Source organism: Salvelinus namaycush, chromosome 18 (assembly GCF_016432855.1).
Source record: "Salvelinus namaycush isolate Seneca chromosome 18, SaNama_1.0, whole genome shotgun sequence".
Classification (NCBI taxonomy): Eukaryota; Metazoa; Chordata; class Actinopteri; order Salmoniformes; family Salmonidae; genus Salvelinus; species Salvelinus namaycush.
This window is the reverse complement of record NC_052324.1, coordinates 6,066,143-6,086,622: the sequence shown is the minus strand read 5'-3', so window position 1 is coordinate 6,086,622 and position 20,480 is coordinate 6,066,143. Positions and strand designations below refer to the sequence as shown.

General features: G+C 42.5%; 1 protein-coding gene and 1 pseudogene across 1 annotated transcript; both read right to left on the bottom strand.

The window, feature by feature from the left end:
- Positions 1 to 2,720: 2,720 nt before the first annotated feature.
- On the bottom strand, positions 2,721 to 11,487 carry LOC120062666 (aquaporin-3-like). The gene is made up of 6 exons (XM_039012711.1): positions 11,380 to 11,487; positions 4,148 to 4,274; positions 3,838 to 3,975; positions 3,578 to 3,693; positions 3,254 to 3,471; positions 2,721 to 2,970 (listed from the first exon to the last, which is right to left on the bottom strand). Exons 1-6 carry the CDS (start codon positions 11,485 to 11,487, stop codon positions 2,781 to 2,783), a joined length of 897 nt encoding a protein of 298 aa, XP_038868639.1. The 3' UTR covers positions 2,721 to 2,780.
- A 2,448-nt stretch (positions 11,488 to 13,935) lies between these two features.
- LOC120063515 overlaps positions 13,936 to 20,480 on the bottom strand; it is a 32,290-nt pseudogene continuing 25,745 nt past the window's right edge.

Genomic DNA, 20,480 nt, shown 5'->3' with positions numbered 1-20,480 from the left:
GATTCACAAAAGTCAGAATGATACCCTCGTTGAAAGGATAATTGGACAGGTAAAGAGGTATGCAGAAAAAATACCACACACACACATATATATATACACAGTACCAGTCAAAAGTTTGGACACACCTACTTATTCAAGGGTTTTTCTTTATTTTTACTATTTTCTACATTGTAGAATTATAGTGAAGACATCCAAACTATGAAATTACACCTATGGAATAATGTAGTAACCAAAAAAGTGTTAAACAAATCAAAATATATGACATATTTGAGATTATTCAAAGTAGGCGCCCTTTGCCTTGATGACAGCTTTGCACACGCTTGGCATTCTCTCAACCAGCTTCACCTGGAATGCTTTTCCAACAGTCTTGAAGGAGTTCCAACATATACTGGTGGGGTAAAGGATGCTGGAGGTTTTGAGGCTCATACCATCTCTTCCTTTAGGGCGTCCTTTGGGTTGATGTTGGTCAGTTTGACTCGCGCCTTCTGGCTCTTCCTGTCGCGAACCTCTCCCTCCTGATGGAAGCCAACCATCAGCTGATAGACCACCACACCAATGATGGCGCCCAGGAACGAGGCAAAGATGAGCACCAGGAACCAGCACTTATTGGCACTTATTTGAGCTGTTCTTGCCATAATATGGACTTGGCCTTTTACCAAATAGGGCTCTCTTCTGTATACCGCTCCTACCTTGTCACAACACAACTGATTGGCTCAAGCACATTAAGAAGGAAAGAAATTCCACAAATTCACGTTTAACAAGAAACACATGTTAATTGAAATGCATTCCATGTGACTACCTAATGAAGCTGGTTGAGAGCATGCCAAACGTGTGCAAAGCTGTCATCAAGGCACAGTGTGGCTACTTTGAAGAATCTCAAATATATTTTGATTTGTTTAACACTTTTTTGGTTACGACATGATTCCATATGTGTTATTCCATAGTTTTGATGTCTTCATTATTATTTTACAATGTAGAAAATAGTAAAAATAAAGAAAAACCCTTGAATGAGTAGGTGTGTCCAAACTTTTCACTGGTACATTTACCTTTTTTTGTGGTCCCTTACATGTAACGGATTACATGTAATCCGTTACTCCCAAACCCTGTATATATACACATATTCCGGATTCCGACATTGCTCATCCTAATATTTATATATTTCTTACTTCCATTATTTTACTTTTAGAGTTGTGTGTATTATTAGATATTACTGCACTGTTGGAACTAGGAACACAAGCATTTCGCTACACCCGCAATAACATCTGCTCAACAACATCTTTCAAACACCTAAAACCGCTTTTTCCTGCAACCTAGAGCCATAATCATTACGCCTAATTCTATATAAAAATATAATAACAAAATATGTATATTATGTATATTGTTCTGCATAGGTTATCTAAGCATGACTCTTTACCTGTTCAATTGCCATTTTAATGAATGATGCTCATTGAGTCCTTAAGACGTTTTATTCCCAAAGTGAAAACAGCACCACCTATTAAGAAGTTAAGAAGTTTTATGCCTTAGGAGTTTAGTACAACTGCCTCACTGGTATACAGTATTACAACCCTAAAGACTAGCAACCTTGCCAGCTAAGACAGACAAGCTACTCTAACTTGATTGATAGCCTGAAATGGCTTGGTAGCTAGTTATGGGGTTGGGAGATTGTGAACCTTTCTAGCTGGCTAGCTAAAGCAAGTTAATACAATTGCTAGGTGGTTAGTATTACAGAGACACAACAAAACGGTTTCATTTATTCATCAAGAAGGAATCAATAGGTTACATAACTTGATCAAATTCATTTACAATCCTACCTCCTGCAAGTCCTGCCCCTCACCGGCAGCTGAAATCAAATCTGTGTGTGTGTCACTCAACATTCTCTCTCCTCCTCCACTGACGATACAGTCTGCAGACATTAGAGTATATAGCATCCTGACAAGCATATCTTTGCGCCATGGTGCACCTTGGAAGCATGAAAATAAAGGAGAGCCACACACTCTAGGAGCTCAGATGCAAAAAATGTAATATCCAACTTTTCGACAGCCAAGCTGTCTTCATCAGGGTATGATCACAAACACTGCGGGATGACTCGTTTATATAGTGTCAAAAGACACACAGGTGTCTGCACCTTGGAAGCAACCGCTTCCTAGGGAGAAAACCACGGACAGATCTTTTTATAAATAATTCTGGTAAAACGTGGGCTTAAAAATTAAGTTTAGTAATTAATAAAACATTTTAAAAAGTATAAAAATCTTATGACATGAGGCCTCTGGTTGACATTGAAATTCATGGACTCACTAAAACGTACACATTTCATTTGATCGGGACACATGTACAATCTGTCCACAGCATATAAATACAACGGAATCATTAAAACGCTATGTTAGTATAAAACATAAAATACTGTCCAAACAGAAGAGCTAAAGACACTAGGCTATAAACTTCGATTGTTTCCAAACATTTTGAATTAATATAATTCTGTGTTTGAGTCTTTACTTTCTCCCCTCTTACTTAAAGACACTATGCAGCTACAATGTAAGACAAAGGACGCCTAGAGATAGATATACTGTGGCAACATTATAGCGAAAGATTGAGGTCCATAATGTGTGTGCTTACTGTAGTTGTCTCCTTGCAGACTAACAGACACACAGCTGTCAGAGTTAAGAGTGAAAAGGGACCCACCGGCCCTCAAGGAGACCATACTGTACCTCACTAAGGCTGAGTTTAGGGGTATAGGATGCTTGGTAGTGGTGGAGGATGGAGGATGCTGGAGGTTTTGAGGCTCATAACATCTCTTCCTTTCGAGCATCCTTTGGGTTAATGTTGGTCAGTTTGACTCTCTCCTCCTGGCTCTTCCGGTCACGAACCTCTCCCTCCTGATGAAAGCCAACCATCAGCTGATAGACCACCACACCAATGATGGCGCCCAGGAATGGGGCGAAGATGGGCACCAGGAACCAGCACTTGTTAGCACTGAGAGAAAGAGAGCGAGAGAGTGAGACAAATCCAAAAAGTTGTGCGAGAGAGAAGATATTTTCTTAATCTTTGCCTCCTCTGCTTTTACCTGTTTGATCCATCATCACCATCTCCCATTTTGTTTAAATCGTTATATCAATAATGTACAAACCTCTAACCAGGAAATGGATACCGAGTGGTAGATGTATAGTGGTAGAATACATGTGTAGAGACAAGCAGAGAGCGGAAGAGAGAACCAGATGCATGCAGAGAGAGAAAGAGGATTTTTGGGAGGACTCACGTGAAGACCTCGGTGCCCCAGCCTGCCAGAGCGGTAAAGAGGCGTGGCCCCAGGTCCCTGGCAGGGTTGACAGCGTAGCCAGAGTTGAAGCCCATGGACAGGCCGATGACCAGCACCACGAAGCCCACCGTGAAGGCCTCCAGGCCCTGGGGAATGGGATTGTTATGGGGGTCCACGATGGCCAGGATACACACGATCAATGCTGCAGTGCCAATCGTCTGGGATAGAGATACCTCCATTAACATGGAGAATTCCGAATATACTAGTAGTTCTAATTCCTGATCCAACCAGTTTGGGGGTTGTATGCGGAAGAAAGGGGCTCACCTGGTCGAAGAAGCCGTTGACCAATGTGAGATGTTTGCCAGGGTAGGTGGCGAAGATGCCAGCGGTGGCGTTGGGTCCGGTAACAATGAGTTCTCCAGCATAGTTCAACAGAGCGTCTGAGAGGATTATGATATAACATCAACTGTAACGAGGTGTTACGCTATACACAGATTCAACCTTATGGCTAAGTTAAGACTTTTTAAAGAGTTGACTCCAACAGATGCTTTCCTGTCCATCCTTGGACAGGTCCGAGGACTCACCATAGTACAGACCAAAGATGATCCCGGAGCCCAGGAAAGCTCCCAGTGTCTGGAAGAAGAAGTAGACTGGGAACTTTCTCCAGCGATCTCTCCCAAGCAGGCAGAGGGCAAAGGTTACTGCTGGATTGAGATGGCCTCCTAGGAAACACACGTTGACAGATTGTTAACATTAAAGCAGGACAGACAGGATCACGACATGACTCGGCCTTGGAACAACTCATGGTAACAAATCTGCTCGAGGAGAACCTCTACGCCTAAACATGTTGGTGAGTTAATTAATGTGCATGTATTGCTAATTAGAGGTTTGTACCTGATACCTGGCCACAGACCAGGATCCCTAGGGTGGCAGCGAAGCCGAAAGCAAAGTTGACAGTTAGGAACATGCCATGAGATCCTCCACTAAGCACCAGCTGAGCCACTGCACCACAACCAAACATCTGTCAAGAGAGGGAAGAAACAAAAAAAAATAACATGGGTACCAACAAACAATGATCATCAACATTGCCTGTAAAAAAAAGAAGATTGTAATGACTGCATATGAGGAGTACTCGGTGTGTTTAAAGCCAGAGCAGAGCCAAACATTTACTCATTGCTATGTTAACACATACAGTTAACATACAGTGCCTTGCAAAAGTATTCATCACTCTTGGCGTTTTTTCCTATTTTGTTGCATTACAACCTGTGATTTTTATTTGGATTTCATGTAATGGACACGCACAAAACAAAATTGGTGAAGTGAATTTATTTATTTTTTAAATGGAAAAGTGGTGCGTGCATATGTATTCACCCACTTTGCTATGATGCCCTTAAGTAAGATCTGGTGCAACCAATTACCTTCAGAAGTCACATAATTAGTTAAATAAAGCCCACCTGTGTGCAATCTAAGTGTCACATGATCTCAGTACGTATACACCTGTTCTGAAAAGCCCCAGAGTCTGCAACACCACTAAGCAAGCGGCACCACCAAGCAAGCGACACCATGAAGACCAAGGAGCTCTCCAAGCAGGTCAGGGACAAAGTTGTGGAGAAATACAGATCAGGGTTGGGTTATAAAAAAATATCTGAAACTTTGAACATCCCACGGAGCACCATTAAATCGATTATTAAAAAATTGAAAGAATATGGCACCACAACAAACCTGGCAAGAGAGTGAAAAACTCACGGACCAGGCAATGAGGGCATTAATCAGAGAGGCAACAAAGACCAAAGATAGCCCTGAAGGAGCTGCAAAGCTCCACAGCGGACATTTGAGTATCTGTCCATAGGACCACTTTAAGTTGTACGCTCCACAGAGCTGGGCTTTACGGAAGTGTCCAGAAAAAAAGCCATTGCTTAAAGAAAAAAAATAAGCAAACACGTTTGGTCTTTGCCAAAAGGCATGTGGGAGACTCCCCAAACATATGGAAGAAGGTACTCTGGTCAGATGAGACTAATATTGAGCTTTTTGGCCATCTAGGAAAACGCTATGACTGGCGCAAACCCAACACCTCTCATAACCCCGAGAACACCATCCCCACAGTGAAGCATGGTGGTGGCAGCATCATGCTGTGGGGATGTTTTTCCATCGGCAGGGACTGGGAAACTGGTCAGCATTGAAGAAATGATAGACGGTGCTAAATACAGGGAAATTCTTGAGGGAAACCTGTTTCAGTCTTCCAGAGATTTGAGACTGGGACAGAGGTTCACCTTCCAGCAGGACAATGACCCTAAGCATACTGCTAAAGCAACACTTGAGTGGTTTAAGGGGAAACATTTAAATGTCTTGGAATGGCCTAGTCAAAGCCCAGACCTCAATCCAATTGAGAATCTGTGGTATGACTTAAAGATTGCTGTACATCAGCAGAACTCATCCAACTTGAAGGAGCTGGAGCAGTTTTGCCTTGAAGAATGTGCAAAAATCCCAGTGGCTAGTTTTGTCTTATTGTTTGTTTCACAATAAAAAAAACATTTTGCATCGTGTTGCATGTTGTGTAAATCAAATGATACAACCCCCCCCCCCAAAAAAAATCTCTTAATTCCAGGTTGTAAGGCAACAAAATAGGAAAAATGCCAAGGGGAGTGAATACTTTCGCAAGCCACTCTATATAAAAGTCACTCAAGAGGCTTTGTCAGTATACATGTTACACAAATGGATATCCTAGATTTACTACTTTTCATCCCTGAAGGTATGTGCAGGTCAGAAAGGGGATACAATCATTATCAGTGAAGCTGGTCGCCGTGATGATTTTAATGGGCTCTATTGTGTATTAACAGGTATAAGGGGAGGAAATTGTGAAATTGTTGTCCGTGTTGACATTTGATTGTCCCAGTCCAAATTATGGGCATTTTTCAGATACCGATGTATCTGATAAAACAAGTGTACTACATATTTCCACCCTGATATGAATATGCTGGCAGGAAACACCTTGTTTTATATGCTCTAGAATGGAAACAAGGATTGATGCAGTGAGAGGAAGTCCGTTTCGGGAGCTGCTGTCATGGTTGTGAATTAGCTATAGAGTTGCCAAGGTGGTCATACCGCATAGTGTGTTCGCACGCCGACTTGTATATATGTGCACGTGTGTGTGTGTCCATTACTATGGGGATAACAGTAGTGTGTTGCATGTGCTGAAACAGCCATTCGCAAGGCCCCCTGAAGCAGATGCATTGCTCTCAGACCACAGGGCACATTCGTTGAGATGAGCTGCAAGGAACTGTCTCAACAGAGGGCTTGGCATCTAGTGGATGGTTTAACATCACTGGGGTCAGTGGAAACTCTGGCTCCTGATTAGCCCCGCGGGCCTCATGCTTCCGATTGGCTGGAAAAACACCATATCTTCAGAGGGGCCCATCTTTAGTTAGACATGAAGTTAAATGTCAAAGGGATCTTAATGTCGGAAGCATCTGATAACATGTCAGTATGGAGCCAAATGCCAACTGAATTAGCCTGCTCAAATTCCACCAAAAGGTTATTCACTAAGATTCATGATGCCGTAAGAAATGACTTAAAAAGACAGCATCTAACAGGATAGTGACCTAAATTAAATCACAGCTCTCTAAGTGGCCTGGTGGTGATAGCGACAGCATGTCATGACAGCATTACGCCATGACATTACATGACTACATTGCACACTTACTCCCCCAGACTGTCAGGCAGTTCATGCTGTGTCCTCATTCGGAGTTTCTACCGACACACCTGGTCACTCATGCGCTCCCTTTTAGTGAACAGCAATGGAGGGAGGGAAGTAGTCACAGGGAGAGGAAATTCCGGGGTAGCTTTTGATGCCGCCAGTCTTTTCCAACATCCATATAAATTAAAACTGTTATATTGGGACAAAAGGAAATGAAGAGTGAAGTGTGTGAATAAAATACTGTGTGAAGAAGTCGTCAAACTTTTCCCAGTGGAGCGTCACTCCTAGTAACATGGTACGGAAGTCATGATTTGGGGTGGTAAGCCATGGTTTCGTGTGGCAGCATGTGGTCTCTCATCCCTTCAATTTAAGCAAAGAATAGCACACAATGACTGTTTCATAGATGGAGCTGTAATATAAAGAGAAGGTTTATCGCTGTTGTTTTCTCCCCCCCCCTTAGCTCTTCGGTTTATGTAAGGACTGCATTGTTCCCGGGACGGTGCACATGCACACCATCTCTGGGGCCAGAAGGACATGTGTCCAACCACCTGTCACACTAAGGTGACACAGTTAGTCCACTGGGAACAGTCGTCAGTTCAACGTTTAGTTTTGATTTACATTTGTTTAAGTTGTCAACTAAGGTGAATTCTACATGAAATCAACAACTAATGTCACTATGTCATTGGATTTAGGTTAAAAGGTGTGTGAAAAAGCAACTTGAAAAAAAAAACCCATGTACGTTACTTCTTGTAAATCCAGTCGGTTTTCCATGTTCATTAAGCGTCATCACAATGATTTTGTTTGCTGAAATGACATGTAATTCAATGTTGATTCAACCAGTTCTTGCCCAGTGGGAGATCTCGGGAAAGACCTGTCACCCCGCTGACCTTCAGGGACAAATAGTGCCCGTGGTCTCCCCTTCGACCACCTGGACAAGGACATGTCCACAGGGACACCACAGCCATTCAGCTGTGTCTAATCAACGACTGTCGTTCAGTTTGCCTATTTTCCAAATCCTGCCATTACGGAGATCTGTTCTCCATATGCAGGGGTATACCTCTGTGCATGACAAACACACACATAAACACACCCTGCCCATCCTTCCTTCCTTCCTTCCTTCGCCTCCCTTTACCTGAGTATCAGTCAAGAGCGCCTGACTGTTCACGCAGTCATTACATTAGTCAGTCATTAGTATATCTTGAAGACAGGTGACGTCTATATATGTCCTGGAGGGCGTGAATATATTTGGCATGTTCAGGTTTCACCCATTGCGCTGTTGCTGTCACTCCCAATACTGCAATCCATGTTTGACATAGCACTTATTAAATAGACATGCCACACCTGCTACTAGTGCCTTAGACATAGACGTAACAGGTTTAATACATAGTGCTTTTCCATCCATGCTCCTGCTGGAGATTTACATAATTTTTCTTTTAGCAGTGTAACACCTGTCTACGTCTATTTACAATCTTATAATAAATAGTAATTTTAAAGACAACGCTTAACAGGTGCAACAAGTTTGACGCTTGTGTTACTTTTCTGACGCTGAAAGTTGGTCCTGTTTTAGCGAACCAATGCAAGGCTTTTCTAGATGGACATCGATTGTAGAGATCCTGTCACAGCATGAGAAAATGTACTGCAATGACATTAAGCAATGAAGAAACGCTTTGTAAAAACAGGTGTGAGAGAGCCTGTGACCATGAGTAAGACTGAGTCATCTCTTTAACAACTCTTTCTCTCTGAGCAAAAAAGTGAAACTTAACTGCCTAAAAAGCCTGCAGGTTGTAGGCTATACTGGCTGTATTATCTGGTAGTTGCTTAAAGTACTACTACCCATTTTCTTAAGTGGCCATTTACTGCTAGAGCAAGATAAAGGAAAAAATTGCAGGGGTTGTTTAGTTTGTCTTGTTTGTTTATTTAACATGGCGGATGGCTAAGGTCTGTCAGTAACCGAGGGAAGATTTAATCTGTCAGTTCCATTAAAGCCAATTTAAAGCTCTACACACACACCAATCCAATTCACATACCGCTCCAACAGATCCACAGATGACAATTTCCCACCTGGACAAGAGGAATACCTATGTGAGAATGCTGTTAATGGACTATAGCTCAGCATTCAACATAATAGTCCCCTCCAAGCTACAAGTAGGCAACAACACCTCTGGTCACACTGACCCTCAACACGGGGGCCTCACAGGGGTGTGTGCTTAGCCCTCTCATGTACTCCCTTTTCACCCACGACTGCGTAACCACGCATGACTCCAAAACCATCACGATGACACGACGGTGGTAGGCCGACAGCGATGAGACAGATTACAGGGAGGAGGTCAGAGACAACAATCTCTCCCTCAACGTCAGCAAGACCAATGAGCTGAACGTGGACTACAGGAAACAGGAGGGCTCTGCCTCTTCCTCTAAGCAGTTAGGCATATCTCAGTTCTTTCGGTTATTATCTCTCCCTAACAAACAAGGTTCTAATGTCCAAAAAATGGGGCGTAGCTAGCTAAAAGTGATGCGAGTAAAGACACTCCCCCTGGGGCAGGAAATAGACATGGATTGATTACCAGGTGTGAACAAAACTGAACAGTAAACATAGAAGGTATCAAACATTCGAAAATGTGACTTTTATTGCAGAAATAACTAGTCTCGAAGGGAATTAAACATGGTCAGGTTCTTTGTGAGTATTTGATAACATTTTGGCTTGCGGTACAGCTTTGCTAACATCGGTCTGTCTGATTACATTCATGAAATCTGACGATGCTAATATGCTAACTCCAGGTTATAGCCACAAGTAAATAATGGTTTATTGTGGATTCTGTCACCATGGGCCTTAAGACATAGCTCAAGGGGAATTATGGGAAATGCTATCCAAATATAGATTTGGGATGAATTATCCCTTTAACATGGACCACACACACCTGCACAGTCTCGAAGAGTGCCTCTTCCTCCTGAAGAGATTTGACATGGGACCTCAGATCGTCAAGAAGTTCTACAGCTGCACCATTGAGAGCATCTTGACTGGCTGCATCACCGCCTGGTATGGCAACTGCACCACCCTCGACCGCAAGGCTCTACAAAGGGTGGTGCGGATTGTCCAATACATCACTAGGGCCGAGCTCTCTGCCATCCAGGACCTTTATACCAGGCGGTGTCTAAGAAAGGCCCAGACAATTGCCAAAGACTTAATCATATCACAATCAACTTTTACCAGTTGAATGTAAATGATAGGAGACCGTCTGTGCTACTATAACGTCCATTATACTAAATATTTTCGGTTCCAGGTGCGTAGGAATCAAAATGAGAATACCGGAAGAGATCGAGACCCGCACATTGCAGGAATAATTCAAAAACTGAGGCTAAAAATAAATTAAAATAAAGATGTTTATTTGAACATCATGGTGCCAAAATGTTTCTAGTGTAAGTCCAACATGCATGGAGACAGCTTCTATCAAGCAATTAGACTGTTGAATAGCTAATCAATGGCTACCCGTACTATCTGTTTGGCCTATCTGCACTGACTACCTGCACTGGCCATATCCACAGAAAGGAGAAAAGCTCAGGTAAAAAGTTAGAGGAAAAGCTGGCAAAATCTCCTGAAAATGTAACTTTATAATTTTCTTTGACTTTGAAAATGTAGGGTAGGTTGTGTATAACGCTAGAGAAAATAAAATCTAATTTTTTTTAAGGCAGAAAAATGTGAAAGAATATTTCATTAGCGACTGTAAACATGCACATCCCTCAAATACAACAGCAGAAGAGCACGAGGTTGCAAGGTGAGTCCTGGATCATTATGCAGAGCAAAGATCATGTGTCCATGTTCTTGTCAACAAGAGCAATCATATTTTCATACACACTCAAGGAGTGTAATTTACAGGTGCCTATATGAGGCTCACATTCCCGACCCCAGAGAATTTGAGGTCAAGTGGAAAGGCTAGCACAAGCTGTAAAGCCATGCTGAACTTATCTAATGGTGTACAGAACGTGGCGTACGTTCACTCCACATCTAGCTTGAAATATTGCCGATGGAGCAACCCAATTGGTACCTTCTGTATAGCTCAAATGGTTGCTACGTTGTCAAGGAGGATTGTCACGTGTTTATGAGCAGAAGAACACTGGTTCGAGACCGGTATGGGGCCATGGACAGTGGAGGAAGATCTATTGTGAGCAGCTCACTGACGTTGGTTTCACTTACCAGTATCCATCACTCTCACATCTTGGCATAACAACAACAGTCGATACACAGGTTCTTGTTAATGCAGTAGTATTTTGTCTCCAGGTTTGAATACGCACAAAATAATATTTCTTGTGGCAACGAATCATCACAGCAAAACATACAATCTACTCATCTGAGAAAGGCTTGAGTGAGGATAACTTGAACATCGATATGGTAAATTAGGATGTCAGTGAGGTGAAAAGATGGCAATGCTCTTACCACCAGGATGAGGGTACCCAGACACTCTGCCATGGCCTGGCGAAGCAGCAAGTTACGGATCTGGAAAGTCTGTGCCAGCTTGTCCATGAATACCTTCTGTTTTCCCATGGTTCAGTGCTGCTCAGCTAACCTCCTGTATTATGACTGGGTGACAGCAGGTATGTAGGTCCTACTGTTGTGTGTGTGTGATGGCTAATGCAGTGGCCTCCTCTTATAGGACCTGGACCTCCTGTGGTTCCTGCCAAAGCCAGCCCCCTCGAACACTCCCTACTCTCTCGCTCTTACTCACTCTCCCTTCTCTCACTCCCTCCGTCTCTCTCTTTCCCTCGTAACTCCCACATCCTCACTGGTTCAAACACAGCCTCTCTCTCTCTGTCAGTCTCTCACTCTCTTCTCCTTTTCGTCCATCCTGTTTTATTCCTCTCTGCCTGAAACTTTATCACCATGTATTTTTCATGCTTTGTCTGGTTTGAATAGAGGAGTGAGTCATTATATCCCCATAACTGCTCAAAAGGTTTGCTTCTAACATCAATAACTTTTTGTCTATTCTGTTGAGGCACTGGAGTACATTGCATTCTACTTGACTCCGACAGTATAGATTGCATTCACTTCTTGACCAAATATGATCTACCTTCATGTTTTTTTCCTGTTATCTGTATTTTATATTGCAACCCGTGTTGGGGAAGCTTCTCTGAAAATATATATAGTTTACCAAGCTATGAATGACTTCACACTAGAAGAAGTAAGCTTCACTAAAGTTACCATTAAGAGGAATTATTAAGAACAAGATAGCTTACTTAACTGAAGTTACTTAGAAAAAGTAGTTCACGACGCACAAACTACTTTGTCAAAAATGTATCATATCTAAAATCTGAAATGTCATAGACTACAAATTGCAAGAACAGGTCACTCTTGAGTCAGATGTTAACAGAATGTAAGTTGAGACAATTAAAGACAAAACGTGAGAATTAGGCACACAAAAAGTGTTTCAAGTGAGAATTAGGCAGGTCTAATTCTTTTTATTTTTGCAAAAAAAGTAGCATGTGCTTTACACCACTACATGGCAAAAAAAGTGATTCACTACTGAAAACAATACCAAGACTACTACCAAGCTACTGTAAAATGTAAATACATTTCTAGTTGAACTAAGTGTAGTTCACAACTCCAACACTGATTGCAACACGATAGAACATTTCGTTGAAGTAGGAAAGCACACAGAGTGAAAGTAGTCTACTTAAGTCTCAAGACTTCCTTAATATTAGAGGTTCTGCTCGCCCGAGTTATAATACCTCATTATAAGCTGTAGACCATACCATTTACCACCACAAACAACTGATGCTGGCATTAAGACCACACTCAACAAGCTGTATAGGGCCATAAGCAAACAAGAAAATGCTTACCCAGAGGCGGCACTCCTAGTGGCCGGTGATATTAACGCAATAAACTGAAATCTGTCTTACCTCATTTCTACCAGCATGTCACCCATGCAACTAGACGCACTTTTTTTTAATCACCTTCACTCCACACAGAGACGCCTACAAAGCTCTCCCTAGCCCTCCATTTGGCAAATCTGACCACAACTCCATCCCCGATTCCTGTTTACAAGCAAAAAAAACTCAAACAAGAAGTACCCGTGATATGCTCAATACGGAAGTGGTCGGAGGAAGCGGATGCGAAGCTACAGGACTTTAACTAGCACAGACTGGAATATGTTCCGTGGTTCATCCGACGGCATAAAAGAGTTTACCACATCAGTCACCGGCTTCATTATTAGGTGCATGGACTACATCGTCCCCACAGTGACATATACGTACATATCCCAACCAGAAGCCATGGATTACAGGCAACATTTGCACTGAGCTAAGGGCTAGAGCTGCTGCTATCAAGGAGAGGGACACTAATCCAGACGCTTATAAGAAACCCTGTTACGCCCGCCGGTGAACCATTAAACAGGTAAAGTGTCAATACAGGACTAAGACTGAATCCTACACTGGCTCTGGTTGGATGCGGTAGGGCTTGCAAACTATCACAGATTACAAAAGGAAACCCACCCGCTAGCTGCCCAGTGATGCAAGCCTACCAGACAAGCTAAATGCCTTCTATGCTCGCTTCAAGGCAAGCAACACAGAATCATGCATTAGAGTACCAGCAGTTCCAGACAGCTGTGTGATTACACTCTCCATAGCCGATGTGAGTAAGACCTTTAAACAGGTTAACATAAGGCCGCAGGGCCAGAAGGATTACCAGGACATGTAATTCGAGCATGCGCCGACCAGCTGGCAAGTGTCTAACTTGACATTTGACCTTTCCCTGACCCAGTCTGGTATATCCATGTTTCAAGCAGAGCCTAGGAACACCTACATGAGAATGCTGTTCATTGACTACAGCTCACCATTCAACACCATAGTGCCCTCCAAGCTCATCACTAACTTAAGGACCCTGGGACTGAACACCTCCCTCTACAACTGAATCCTGGACTTCCTGATGGGCCACCCTGGAGGTGGTGAGGGTAGGCAACAACAAATCCACCATGCTGACCCTCAACACGGCTGCCCCTTAGGCCTGATCACAGACAACGATGAGAAAGCCTTTAGAGAGTAGGTCAGAGACAACAAACTCTACCTCAACGTCAGCAAGACAAAAGAGCTGATAGTAGACTTCAGGAAACGGAGGGCCAAGCACGTCCTCATTCACATTAATGGGACTGTAGTGGAGCAGGTCGAGAACTTAAAAGTTCCTTGGTGTCCACATCAATAAGGACCTATCATGCAAAAAGATTTGACATGGGCCCTCAGATCCTCAAAACGTTATACAGCTGAGAGCATCTTGACCGGCTGCATCACTGCTTGGTATGGCAACTGCTTGGAATCTGACCGCAAGGTGCTACAGTGGATTGTGTGCATGCACCAGTACATCACTAGGGCCGAGCACCCTGCCATCCAGGACCTCTATACCAGGCGGTATTGGATAAAAATGATTGTCAAAGGCTCCAACCTCCCCAAGTCATAGATTGTTCTCTCTGCGGTACAAAAAAGGCACCTGAACAGCTTCTGCATCCAAGCCATAAGACTGATGAACAGTTGATCAAGTGGCTACCCAGACTATTTGCATTGACCGCTTTTTTGTTGTTGTACTGACTCTTGCACTATATGCACACTCACTGGAGTCTACCCACACACACACTAAATATGCTCACACACACACACACACACACACTGATGAAACACATACTGCTGCTGTTGATTATCTATCCTGATTGCCTAGTCACTTTTACCCTCGTACTACCTCGTACCCCTGCACATTGACTCGGTACTTCTTGTATATAGCCTCGTTACTATTATTTTATTGTGTTACTATTTCCTTTTTTATTTAGCAAATTGTTCTTACTTTTTAAGTCTGCATTGTTGCGAAAGGACTCGTATTTCACAGTAAAGTCTACAACTGTTGTATTCGGTGCATGTGACCTTGATTTGATATATAATTAATTCATACAGACAAGGCTACTCCTCCATCTCTCCCCGAGTGACATTCAGAAGAGTTCTTACCCTGATTTGGCCTGACAATCAAACACCTATTTTTCCAAACACTGTCATGAGATACTATAGCACTAAAATTTTGTGCAATCCGTAAACAATTTCATTATGTTTTACGAAAACAAATTTCACAACAATGTCACCTAATTCCAAAACTGGATGTATGGCCACGTGAGGCACTGCAGGTGAGTAGTTTGCGTCGCCTACTCTGAATGACTGAGTAAACTGGTTAACATAAACCGTTAGAATCCAAACACACGTACAAATACTCACTTTACTAGGATAGCATTTACCATAAGAAAAATACATCTCATTAAAAAAAACTCAGCCTCAACTTTAACAGCTGTGGAGCTTTTGCATTGACAGTGTAAAACTATAGAGTTCCTCACCTTGACTACACATAGACACATGCTAGATAGACCAGCTCCTTCTAAGAAGCTATAGCAGGGTTGGTGAACCTGAGATCGAGCGTGTCTGTGTCGTTGCTCACATGGCCACACATCCTGTTTTGGAATAGTTGACATTTTTGTGAAACGTGTTTTTGTAACGCAATCGTTTAGACCGATGATGGAAATAGCTTCTTAGGAGCTGGTATATATGGCACACTGCCAACCCTGTTCAAGTCTTTAGGGACAACACTATACTTCAGCAGTTCTCACTACTTCAGCATCACACAGATGGGCTCATTTCCCCAAAGTATTTGTTCAATTAAGGGATACTCAGGGGAGATCTAACATTCTAAGTGTTTATGTCGACAAAACTACATAAATCACTGATGAATAGTGATAAAACATCCAACAGTCAAGTCAAAAGGAAGCTATTACTATAAAAACAGAGTTCAAACTTCAGTTACAGCTGGTTAGGCAAGCAGTTGTGGGGACACGATAAATAAAGTAGACAAATTGTTGAAAAGGTTGAACCAGGTAACCAGATAATTCCCAACGTGCGAGGAGTCACGATTTGAGCAGGAAATCCTGTAATAATTAGATAGCTAACAACATTGGGCGAGGACAAAATAAGTCCGGACAATTATCTGTCCATTGTGACATGATTATGTGGGAGATGGACACAATGGAGCTTGATTAGGTATAACACATCGCCTCTCCTTGGAATTTCCTCAACATCTAGTCAGTATGGTCAACACATTTGTACATACATTCATGGTGATTGTACACAGACATTGAAAAGCGACAATGTGATGACCAAATGGATATCCGCCGCGGGATAATGAAGTTGAGTGAGCTAAACTGAACATAGCTCTAGCAGGAATCCCAATCACAAGGACCATTTTCCAAAGAAAGTTTCAAGATGAAAATACATTTAGCAGGCATATATGGAGGGGAGTCAGGGCCAGTTCAAAAATGCAATGCTTAAATGCTCAATTGAAATGTGAAAAATTATATTTTCATATAAGTGCACATGATTCATGCCACAATGAAATTGCAATGAAAATGGATAATTGCAAATGGTAAATAAAATGTCAAAAGGTTAACAGAAAACGGTAACTGCAATGTGCAAAGTGAAATGGAGTGTGTGTTTTTATTTTCCAACTGCCCAATTTAGCATTTTCTCTTTTCATTTTCAAACTGTATGCAAATTGCTTCCTGGAGGCGTGAACCAGGAGAGCAACATGACACCACAGTGCAGTGATATCCTAGCCATGTCACACACTATGCCAATTGATATTAGACTAGTGTAACTGATGGGGGTTGAACCTGGCGTCATGTACACCAGAAGAGCATCTTAGCCTGCTAAACCAACTCTTAGGTCATTTAGCTTGGGGAGCCAATGCTGTTTTTCTGGTCTCAGGCAGTTACTCAACACTAGGCAAAGTTACTCATCACATCTTTGTGGTCACCAAACCACTTCTTTCCGGTTAGTTAGTCGCATAATGAGTAATCTTGCCTGATACCGGAAGAATTGCATTGGCTATGTCTGATACCTGAAGAGTTGCATTGGCTATAGCCACTGGGCACAGTTCCATTTCTAGTTTGGATTTACAGTCGGTTGAATTGTCAACTAGAGAGAACTCAACATGAATTGTGTTTTTAAAGTAACCCTTTCATTGGATTTAGGTTAAAGGGTGAAATAAAAAAAATCTCCCACTGATTCAACATCATATTTTTATTTCAAAATGACATGGGGAAAAAACCATTGATTCAACCAGTTTTTGCCCAGAGGGTAGGCTTTGGTTAAGCGGGCTTATGTGCTCTTCTGATGTGCAGAAGACCCTTGTTCGAACCGTCAGTCATATTTATGCTGTGGCTCAGATGGGTCAATGTGAAGAGGTCAAAGGATGGTGAATTGTAACAGAGGTGGTTCACTTATCACACATGTATGAGTACATTTACATTTAAGTAATTTAGCAGACGCTCTTATCCAGAGCGACTTACAAGTACATACATTCATACTTTTTTTTTGTACTGGCCCCCCGTGGGAATCGAACCCACAACCCTGGCGTTGCAAGCGCCATGCTCTACCAACTGAGCCACAGTAGGCCTTACCTAAGACCCTTTGTCTCCCAGAGTCAATGCCTAGGCTTCATTTTAGCAGGCCTATGCTTTTCTGGTGCGCAGGAGACCTGGGCTCGTACCCTGTGTTGGTTACACTAGTCTAAAAAAAATCTATGTACAGAGTACAGGTTGTTGGCACCTGAATTGGGGAGGTGGGCTCGTGGTAATAGCTGGAACAGAATTGGTGGAATGTAATCAAATACATGGTTTCCATGCGTTCGATACCATTCCCTCTGTTCCAGCCATTGTTATGAGCTGTCCTCCCCTCAGCAGCTTCCACTGGTACAGAGAGCCTGGCATGGCTAGGATGTACTACTACATGGTGTTCCTCTCCTGGTTCGACAACAATTTAAGTCAATGTCATTTTTTTTGTCAAAGTATGATATATTTGGACTTCATGCAAATGTGTGTAAATGTGGTGTCTTTTCCTATGATATACAAATGCTACCAAAAGGTTGCACCGTGTAGAAAACTGCATATCAGCCATCTTTCAATAGTTATCCATCTTACTTAGAAACATATTCTATTCTTATTTACAATAAAACGTGACTCCAAAATGACACAATACATTATTTACCATTCATTTCTATTGGGCACAAAATAATCTGAAACATAACCAAAATAAACAGCAAATGCAACCAAACAAAGTGTAGTCACAAGCTTAATATAAATCATTGTGTGCTAGGAATATGGGAGCAAAAACTAAAACTTTAATACACAAGTGAATGTCCCAATACTTTTGATCCCTAAAATGAGGGGGACTATGTATAAAAAGTGGTGTAGTTTCTAAAATGACTTTAATGTCATGATCATTGTATCATTTCAAATCCAAAGTGCTGGAGTATAGACAAAACATGTGTCACTATCCCAACACATTTGAGCACACTGTGCGTACAAAACAGTAACACAGACAGGGTTAAAGCACCAGCGAAAACAAAGACTTCACATGCTTAGTTTCTTAATGTTTATTTTATCCAGTAAATGTGCATGGCTTGCATTTAGCACACAATTGGATATACAATGACTAACTGTGTTACATGTTGATTTCATTTTGACAAAAAGGTGTCAACAAGTTGACATGTTTTGCTGGCTATGGGGTAACCCATTTCAAAATGGGATTGTTTAAGTTAAAATACAATTACCGTACGTGTTTCTGTGTGCGAGCGTGTGGGTTTGCGCACGTGCTCAGTCCACACCACCCATTCACCGGTCCTTGCTTCCACTGACTTGACCAGGCCCTGGCCCATGACCCTGAAGTCCTCCAGGATGGCCTCCACGTTGGGGACAGTGTGAGAATCCTCCCCACTCACCTCAACACGATGAGCCACCATCTGTGAGGTCTGGAAGAGGGCGAGACACATGACCGTGGGGGTACACAAAGAAATGTATAAGCAGAAAGACATTTTCTTAAATTTTTCTGTCTTTACCTTGAAAGGCAATGGGCTGATGGCTTTGGTCTTCCATAGCACTGCGATCACAGTAACGCCGTAGGGGGTCACAGAAGAACAGAGCCAGGTCTCCAAATGCATCCTGGGAACGACGGGAGGAGACACCGGTTTAAAAATGGAGCCAATGAAAATCTGCATGTCAGGAGAAAACGCAGACATTGCCTTTTTGCTTCTATAAAAACCCATCTAGCCTGAGCCTCATTTATGTAGGCAAAAATTATCTATCGCCAACACACGTGCAGGCATGCACACGCACAAGTACTCACTCCGTTCTGCCAGGTAGTGGGTGACGGGGCTGAAGTCGATGAGGGGTAGTGCCCCCGCTGAAGATGGCATGAGGCGGGTCCACTGCCTAGCTCAGTAAGGGCATCTGCTTGGGGCTAAGGTGGATCAGGACATCATAGGCATCCAAAGGAGGCCACTTGCCCACCTGTACACACACACAGAGCGAGAGAACAGAGGAAGAGAAGGGAAAGTTAATGATGGAATGGTGTATTACAAAAAAGCAGTTCAGTTATTGTAAATGAAGAAAAACATACTAACATGAATGTAAGTGTGCATGTAGTAGTTTTATGAGTGCGTGGGAATAGATTGATAGAATGGTGGGTAAGTGTGTGTGTGACTAACCCGGACGTCCTGTATCCGGTTGGCGTCCGTCAGCTGAGGTTCCAGGACCTTCAGGCTCTCTGCGGCCACCATCACCACACGCTGAAGTATCTGAGCACCCAGGGAGAAAAACAGACACCATTTAATAACACACATTTATACCACACCCCCACACTAGCCATTATAATAACCCTACAAAACCTGTTGGTTGTCCGTGTTTAAACTCCTCATTCGGAAGTCTCCTCATCTATCGTCACTAAAGATTGTTTCGGCGTTCCATTGAATCACTATGACTACGCTCTCCGTTGTCTTAACCCCAGGTCAGATGACGACTTCATGATAAAAGATCTGGTACATTTTCAAATGTGCACCGAGCACAATTAATAGCTGTTCCATTGATACGTGTGCCTGTGTTCTCGGCTCAATCTACCTCTCAATTCTGCTTCTTCTGCACGTCACGCAGTAGACCTATTGAATTCAAAGCTCTTTGACAGAAACACATAAAAAGATGCCAGGTATGGAGAACAGCTAGTTTGAGCATTGTAATCAAGTGGTTGAGGTAGAACTGGTGAGGTAAGATTTTCTTAATGCCATTTTGAATGAATGTAATATTGTATTGGTGTTATAACATCACAAACGGAATGTGCATGGCATTACCTTTATCATTAATGATATGAGCGGATCCTCTAACAGTGTGACGCAGGAGAGCCGTGTGCCTTGAGGAAGGGTCCAAGAATAGGGTAACTGTGACTGCCGACTAACAAGAACATGCAATTAATTTCTGCTCCGCTGTTTATGATGGCACCTCTACTTTTAGATTTACTATAGTTACAGCTCTAAATTAACATTTTTTTAATTGGTAAAACTGGTGCTCCCAACGTCTAAAAGTTAGGAGCACCGGAAATATGTAAAAAAATAAAAAAATTTTTTTGCTAAAGCCTGCATTTGGCCTACATGTATTCTAGCTACATCTGAAGCACACATTGTGCCCTAGAAATGAA